The 7,523-nt window shown below is 41.9% G+C and overlaps 1 protein-coding gene across 1 annotated transcript; it reads left to right on the top strand.

Annotated features, from left to right (window-relative positions):
- The first annotated feature begins 1,561 nt into the window (after window positions 1-1,561).
- NRBF2 (nuclear receptor binding factor 2) lies at window positions 1,562-5,609 on the top strand. The gene is made up of 3 exons (XM_010083145.1): window positions 1,562-1,589; window positions 2,874-2,914; window positions 4,075-5,609. Exons 1-3 carry the CDS (start codon window positions 1,562-1,564, stop codon window positions 4,789-4,791), a joined length of 786 nt encoding a protein of 261 aa, XP_010081447.1. The 3' UTR covers window positions 4,792-5,609.
- Window positions 5,610-7,523: the final 1,914 nt, after the last annotated feature.

Here is a 7,523-nt window from a genome sequence, read left to right as displayed (position 1 = left end):
GAGCAACCTGGGCTAGTGGAGGGTGTCCCTGCCCATGGCAGGGGGGTTGGAACTTGATGATCTTTAAGGTCCTTTCCAACCCAAACCATTCTATGATTCTATGACTTATAGTCACCAAGTATCTGAAGTCTGATATGTTTTATGCCTTTATTTGGATGAAGGGAGGGAATAGAGAATTCACGTCAGAGACAGAATTACAGAGGCAGATTTCAGGCTTTCAGCTCTGTTTCCCCTACAGGTTCAGTCCATATAGATTTGGTAAAGGCTTTCTTGAGAAACAGTAATCTTAAACAAAGAAACAGGCAAACACTTTCTTCAGATTCATAAGTGTCTTGTGTAGTTTCACAGAGTCAGCGCCCGGTACTTGAAGTCTGTTTACTTCAAACTCAACGTGTAGTAACGCAGTCATGAATAGCCTGTGCTAGTGACAGTCTTGCCAGTTAGTGATTGTAGCCTTTCATATTACACAGCTTGTCTTGGAGGAAGGACCATAGAATTCATGTTTTGTAGTGATGACAAGAAGACTTGCTTTCATGCATGGTTATGCAATACTGGTTTTCACTATCCATATGCAAATACTTGCATCAGTTGCTTGCTTTCAGCAACATCCTTAGTCTACTTTAGTGGTTTGCATTAGTGGTTTACAAATACTTGTATAGACTTAACTGTTGTACAGCAACAACGTGACTTTGATATCTTTAACTATGGCTGTGCTGCTTCCCTTAGTTGGTGTAAGCTGCAAACAAACAAAAAAAAGATCTTTTGTAATTTCTTCACCTACAAGGCAAAGCCTGTTTGGCATGGGGCAGCAGAAAATGTCAAACCAGCTGTAAGCCATAACATAATTCAAATATCCTGCATTCTGACAGGTAAATTGGTCCTAAACCCTTACAGCTTATCATAACTTCTTATGGCCTACTGGTCTTTTTATGTGACTACAGTAAATGTCTGCCTATAAAGGAGAACGTGTACTTTCTGAGGAACAGCTTCAAAAATATTTTGTTGTATACATACTGTCTTTACTGTATTAACAAACTTCAGTTCTTATTTGTACAGTACAGATTCTTGTAAGGTGTTATTGAAGAAGAAATCAAATTGTAAAGCTTGGAAATGAGCGGGAGACCTGAGCCTAAAAGCCTGAGAATTGGAATCAGTACAGGGTTCTTAGATGTACTGGTTACTTTTAAAACAGGTATAACTGTTTGTCGGTTAGCCCTCATTGATGTAATGTTCTTTTCATTTTAAGGCTCACCAACAGAGCAGAAAAGCGGACCGTTTGTTGGCAGCAGGGAAATACGAAGAAGCAATTTCTTGTCACAAAAAAGCTGCTGGTGAGTAGGTATTTCTCACATAACAGCTCTTAAAATCAGTTTCTAGATTTGCATGGTTCATGGAAGTAGAATATCTAGTTACTTGCAAAATTTTTATTCTTAAGAGCACCCTTTTGGAAACCTTTTTTTCTGGTATGAGCAGCCAAAGTCAGATGTCTCCAAAGTTGTTTTGGGGGTGCTTATCACTGGTGAAGGCAGTTCTTGACTCAAGATGAAGCCTACACCTTGTCATGCACAAACTACAGTTGGGTACTTGTTTCACTTCACACTTTGTATTTTCTTCACTACTTTCACAGCTGGAGTCACCTGCTTTCTCTGTTGACAAAGGAAATGCTTAGACAAATGTTTGCTTACAAAAGTTTACTTTCCTCATGTCTGAATCAAGACAGCTAAGAACGGGTGACGAGTTCAGCTCTCCCAGAATTCAAGCAAAACAGCAGATTGCATTGCAGGCCTTGACACTGCGATTGATGGCCTCTCCTAAATGAGACTCTGTGCATTTACCTGTCCGTTTGTCTAGTCATGCTTAGTTATTTGTGCTGGAGACTGTCAGCTATGTGACAGCACAGCCACTGCTTGGCAGAAGAAGAAAGAAGAGGTCTTAATTGGTGCAACAACTAGGACATTCCCTGTGACAGGGCTTGTGTGGAGACAAAATAAGTGTCTACTCTGAACATCGTAACCTAGATACCAGGCATTCTCACTTTCCATTCTTAAATACTAGAAAAGCCCATAAAATGACAAACTGATAGTTTCTTTGGTATTTATGAATACTCAGAGCAACAAGGGATAGCACTTACATTCTGATATGCAGACTTTTCTTTTTGGTTTCCTTCACTTCATATACTAATACAAAACCCAGAAATGCATTGCATGTTTCTTGCTTTTCTTCATCTGATGAATCTATACCATTTTCTTATATCTTTCCGAATTTGGTTAAGAATTTCTTATATCTTGTCATTTTCAGATATGCTAGCAAGATATGCTCAAAGTCTGAAGTGCTGTTCTGACTCTAAGCCAGCACATTTTCTGGTTTGGAGGGGAAGTTGATGAACCAAGTGGGGAACTACAGGCTATACCTCTTCATCAAGAATAGAACTAAAAAGCATGACTTCATAATAACTGGTGTGCCATGGGCGAGTGGATTCATTTTACTTACCACATTTTGTCGTAAAATGCTTGTATGTTAAAAGCCTGGTCCTTAGCTGTGTTTCTTCCCTTCATGGGAAAGGTGTTCTTTTGGGACTCTCTGGAAATGGCTGCTGTCCTCCTCTGAAAAACAAATTGGAACAACCTGAGCCAAGAGGATGCCATGGGAAGGGTGTAGTATGTATTACATGATCTTAGAGTAATTTTTTCAGACTTTTAAAAAACAGCACATGTTTCCAGACACTGTAACTTGGTAACTATTTTGCCTCTGGACTGCTGCTTTTATGTGGGGATTCAGAATACAGAAGGTCTGAAGCCTTTTCCTAGGTTTTATGGAAATGGTTCAGGTTTTGTAACCCTGTCCTAAATGTTTATAAATTTTCTCTTCCGCAGCATACCTTACAGACGCTATGAAGCTGACCCAGTCAGAGCAGGTGAGACCAAAGTGCAGCAGATGCCAGAATCGGCCATAGCTCTGTCGTATGCCTCTGTGTCCTATTGTGCCCTGACGGATCATACCCCCCTTGGGTGTTAGCCTCTGCATAGTTTTCCGAACCTGTGGCAACTGCACCAGGAGTTCTAGAAGTGCAGTGATGCTAGCCTTCTGAGAGGGTTTTTCCAAGTTTATGTGGAGCAGGGACAAGAGAACTACTAACCCATGCAAGGGTTCTCCAACAATAGTTTCTAGTCTGCAAAGCATCTTCAAGTAGGTGATAAAACTAGTTTCATATTTAACTTTTGCTGTGAGGCACTTGGGCTGTTTTTCTGAGACACAAAGATGAGAATCTGATCTACAGTCTGTAATTTTGGTTTTATTCATCCTGATCTCCAGAAAAACAGCCCTACACCTTTCCTTATTTATGCACAAATCTATCTGTGAATGTAGTAGTGTAGTCTGCTCAGCACTTTTACAGCAGGAGGCTTTGAGTTTAGCCAGTATTATCAAAGCAGATAACCCTTGGAGATCAGACATCTGTCTTTCCTCCAAAGGGTCATTCTTTGTAGAAAAACAGTAGCCTCTTACCCAGATGGTTCCTGTGAGTTACTAACCACCATGCCACCCCCTTCATTAAATATATGGATAAATCATTTGGGACTGTATTTGGCCTTGGAGCACTTTTCTGCTTGGTGTTGGCTGTTACTAATATGTCTGCACAGACACCATCACAGAAGCATGTAAATAGTTTGTATTATTTAGCTGAAGTGTAGCTGTGCATGCCAAGTGAATCTCTTCCTTCTTGGTGTTGGTCAGAGCTCAGTTAAACTCCTAGTGCCTCAGCTCAGAGGTACTGTAGCCTGGTCAGTGACTTAAAAACAAAAAACCAAACAAAAATAAAAGGCCAAATGTTAACTTACTCCTTCACAATACCAGTCGTTATGCTAAATTTGTGTGACATATCTGAATCTTGCACTGTACAAGCAGAGATCACTTCTTGTTGGATTTAGTCTCTGAATAATAAAAGCTCTTCCCCTTCCTCAGGCATGCTGTGATGTTGTCTATGTAAATGTTTACATGCATGTAACTTTATGTGCGTGAATATTCAGGTGGGATTAGGGATCACTAATTAAATTGTTTAATCTTGTTCTTACCCAGGCTCAGCTATCACTGGAATTACAAAGGGATAGTCACATGAAACAGTTACTGCTCATCCAGGAGAGGTGGAAAAGGGCAAAGAGGGAGGAAAAGCTGAAAGCCCAGCAGAATGCTGACAAGGAAATAGCCGCGCACCTTCAGACTTCTTATAAGCCATCTGCTGAAGATTCTGATGATCAAAACGTACTGGTTCCTGTAACTCAGAAGTACAGCCCTTCCACAGAGAGACATCCACAGGATATGCAGGGTGTCTTTGACAGGGACCCAGATACACTATTATTTCTGCTTCAGAAAAAAAAGGAGCCGGTGGAAGCATGTATTGGGAGTAAAGCTCCAAAAGATGACAAAACAATAATAGAAGAGCAGGCAACCAAAATTGTAGATTTGAAACGGCACATAGAATTTCTTGTAGCTGAAAATGAGAGATTAAGGAGAGAAAATAAGCAGTTAAAAGCAGAAAGAGCTAGACTCCAAAAATCTCCGGTAGACAAGGAGTTGGATGTAGATGCTGACTTTGTCGAGAAGTCAGAGTTGTGGGGTCTGCAGCAACACTCAGAAACTACTTCTTCAGCTGCAACTTGGCAGAAGTTTGCAACAACTCCTGGGAAGGCAAAGGACATTCCAATACCTAACCTTCCCCCCCTGGACATCCCATCCCCTGAACTCCCTCTGCTGGAACTCTCCGAAGATATACTGAAAGGACTGATGAATAGTTAAAAGCCAGGAAAAGTGCTCAATGTAGTTACCCAAACTTACTTAAGAAAAGGGAAAGCCACCAGGATGCTGGTGATCTGAGGGCAGGAACATCTACCACAATCTTACTGTTGGAGAAAAGGCATTAAAGCAACTTTGTTACTGTGAAATACACATCATATCTGATCTACTTCATAAAGTTAAAGGTACCATGATGGGTATAAGATGGCAAGCTCTTTAGTCTTTCTCCCAATGTTTCAAACCAAATGACTGCCTGGAGAATGTTTCAAGTAACACAATCCTTCAGGTTTATAAAGTATGCTATACGTAATAGTTACCTATAATGCCATAAATGATGGTGCAAAACCTAACTGTTATGGTTGCCAGTTGCCACTGGCACTTCATATTGAAAAATGCTTTCTAGCATGAATTTAAACTGTGCATTTCATTATGCATAACTTTGTTAATTCAGATACAGTGCGATTTATACACCTCCTAGATGGATTTACGTGCCACACTCTATGCTCCTGACCACGTTAACCTCAAGACAGGAGAGATTTAATTTCCATTCTATGAAGGAACCAACTTACTAGTTCTGTTGACGAGTTTTTTTGGTTTATCTGTTTACATAACTAATCAGGGTGCATCGAATCTAGCTATTGGTTTCTGTATAAAGTGACACTGCTTAAAAAAGAAAAATCTATACTTAAGGAAAAATACCCTTTTTGTTTTCAGTGATGCATGAATGGAAGTAATTCTAGCTGGCAGCATTTGATTGAAAAAGAAATTGTTTACAGCTTAACCTGATTCAAAAAGGATATGAAAATAAAAACCAAGGTGTTTTGACACTAAACGTGTGTTAAATCTCTACAAATGTTGCAGAGTATAAAAAAACAAATTAAGATTTATACTACCAGTGTTAGTACACACGTACAGCTGAACTTCTGTGTTCATCATCTGGCAAATAGGGGAAAGCTGGGATGAATTCAGAGGGCTTTGCCTGTCCGTGAAGTGACTTGGCTAATAACTGGCTTGTAACACCTACAGAGCGCTGCAGTGGCAGGGGGAGCTGCACTATGGTTTTACTTGGGGACAGGCTACCCAGAGCTGAACAAACTGCACCGCAAGAGCTGGGCACACCCATTCAGGGTTTGGGTTTCTGGGGAGGGCGGTGCAGCCGTCCTCACACTCAGCCCGTTTCAGCGTGGATCAGCCTATGCCCTGCCCTGGAGCATTAGCCAGTTCTGCCCTGTGCTGGAGTGTTACCTGGACCCAGGCTTTCCGAGGTGCGGTGTTGCAATGTGTAGTGGAGGCATTGGTTAACTTTAGCTGTTACTGATTAATGAAAAGCGTTAAGTGTTGCAAACTTAATGTTTTAAGTTACTTTTGTGCTGTTACAAGGTCATCTTGCTTTCTGAGGGCACATTTCTCTTCCAGAATAGACTTGGAAGTGCAGCAAGAACACTTTAATGCTGGGCAAATTCTCTTACCTCTGTATACCTGGTGACTCCTGTGCTTTCTTGAAGGAGAGTGGGGACTGGAGGCTACAAAAAGCCTATGGAAACAAAAGTATGACAAGTTCATTAGAGGAGGTCCCTTGTGCTGAATTGTAGCAGGAAACTAATCTTGGTGGGAGAAAAAAAGTTATTTTCAGTTGCGAGCAGTTTAGCAGGTGGCCCCACTGAACAGCTGCAATCACGTAACCTGTTCTAGGTCAGCCCCAGCTTGCTGCTCTCACCAAAGGGCAAGTTACATTCTCCACTGTCACCTGCCTGGCTGCTACAGGTGACACAGCAGTGGAGCATAGTGTTTCTGGTCATGTAAGTAAAGCAAAGAAAATGGTATGTGCTCACAGGAAGGAAATAAAATTATTTAAGCACCTATCTCATGTCGCTGCCAGGGGTGATAGCCCAGGGCTGTTAGCTACAGACAGAGAAGGAAGCACTTTTTAGCCTGGCTACCTCTGCTGAAGAGTCAGGATTCCTCAGGAGGGGTGGTAGGGGAATTGCAAGCTCTACCTTCTGTTTTTAAGACTAAACTGTCCCTCCGTATATAGATGCATAAACAAAACACCAGATCTGAAGGAAACTGCTTTGCTACAGGAATATAACCAAGTAGGGGCAAAACACCATGCTACTACTTTTTAAAGTAGTGTTAAAACTTTTCTCTCTCCTGCAATGCAAACGTCTGTTTGTTCTTGCAGTCTGCCTACTCACCATGACTGCTGCTGAAATCAAACTCCAGGCAGCATGGCTTAGCACGAGAGTTTTCCACTCTGGTGAGTGATGCAGAAAGGAGAATGGGTGCAATGTTCCCTTTAACAGGACAGGAGCACTGAGCTGCATTATAAACACAGCTAGCGTTTCTGCGAGCGGTACACAGCCCCACTGAGGTGATGTGGAAAGCTGAGTATTTCTGTTTAATACAGACACCATCCTAGAGCTGGAGCGGGCGATATCCGTAAAGGGTCAGAGCACAGCCTAGTGAACAACACACGTGCTCCTGCTGCTGAAAGGAGAGCCCTGGCACTGCCAGCTGCTTTCCCGTCCTTCCACGCAGCAGCACGGTCAGCCAGCCATGAAGCCTACAGAAAGACAGGCACGTGGGAGCAGGTACCATCACCGCTTTCAGCAGCAGCACAGGACATTTATAAAACATCTACAGCTGAGAAGCCGTTGAATAACGACTTTGCCTTATAAAATTCTTTACATTCCAGGAAAAAAGCTAAATGTATTAAATAAGATGATGCCGGCCCC

This window comes from Pterocles gutturalis, unplaced genomic scaffold (genome assembly GCF_000699245.1).
Source record: "Pterocles gutturalis isolate BGI_N339 unplaced genomic scaffold, ASM69924v1 scaffold20895, whole genome shotgun sequence".
Taxonomy (NCBI): Eukaryota; Metazoa; Chordata; class Aves; order Pterocliformes; family Pteroclidae; genus Pterocles; species Pterocles gutturalis.
The sequence above is the reverse complement of the archived record's forward strand: the minus strand, read 5'-3'. Positions and strand labels throughout refer to the sequence as shown.

What these genes read in the sequence shown, in the direction of transcription:
- NRBF2 (XM_010083145.1), top strand. Translation starts at nt 1,562, where the DNA reads ATGCACAAACTACAGTTGGGTACTTGTT. An exon ending in ACTACAGTTGGGTACTTGTT is followed by an intron (nt 1,590 to 2,873) that starts TCACTTCACACT and finishes TCTCTTCCGCAG; the next exon opens with CATACCTTACAGACGCTATG. An exon ending in AGCTGACCCAGTCAGAGCAG is followed by an intron (nt 2,915 to 4,074) that starts GTGAGACCAAAG and finishes GTTCTTACCCAG; the next exon opens with GCTCAGCTATCACTGGAATT.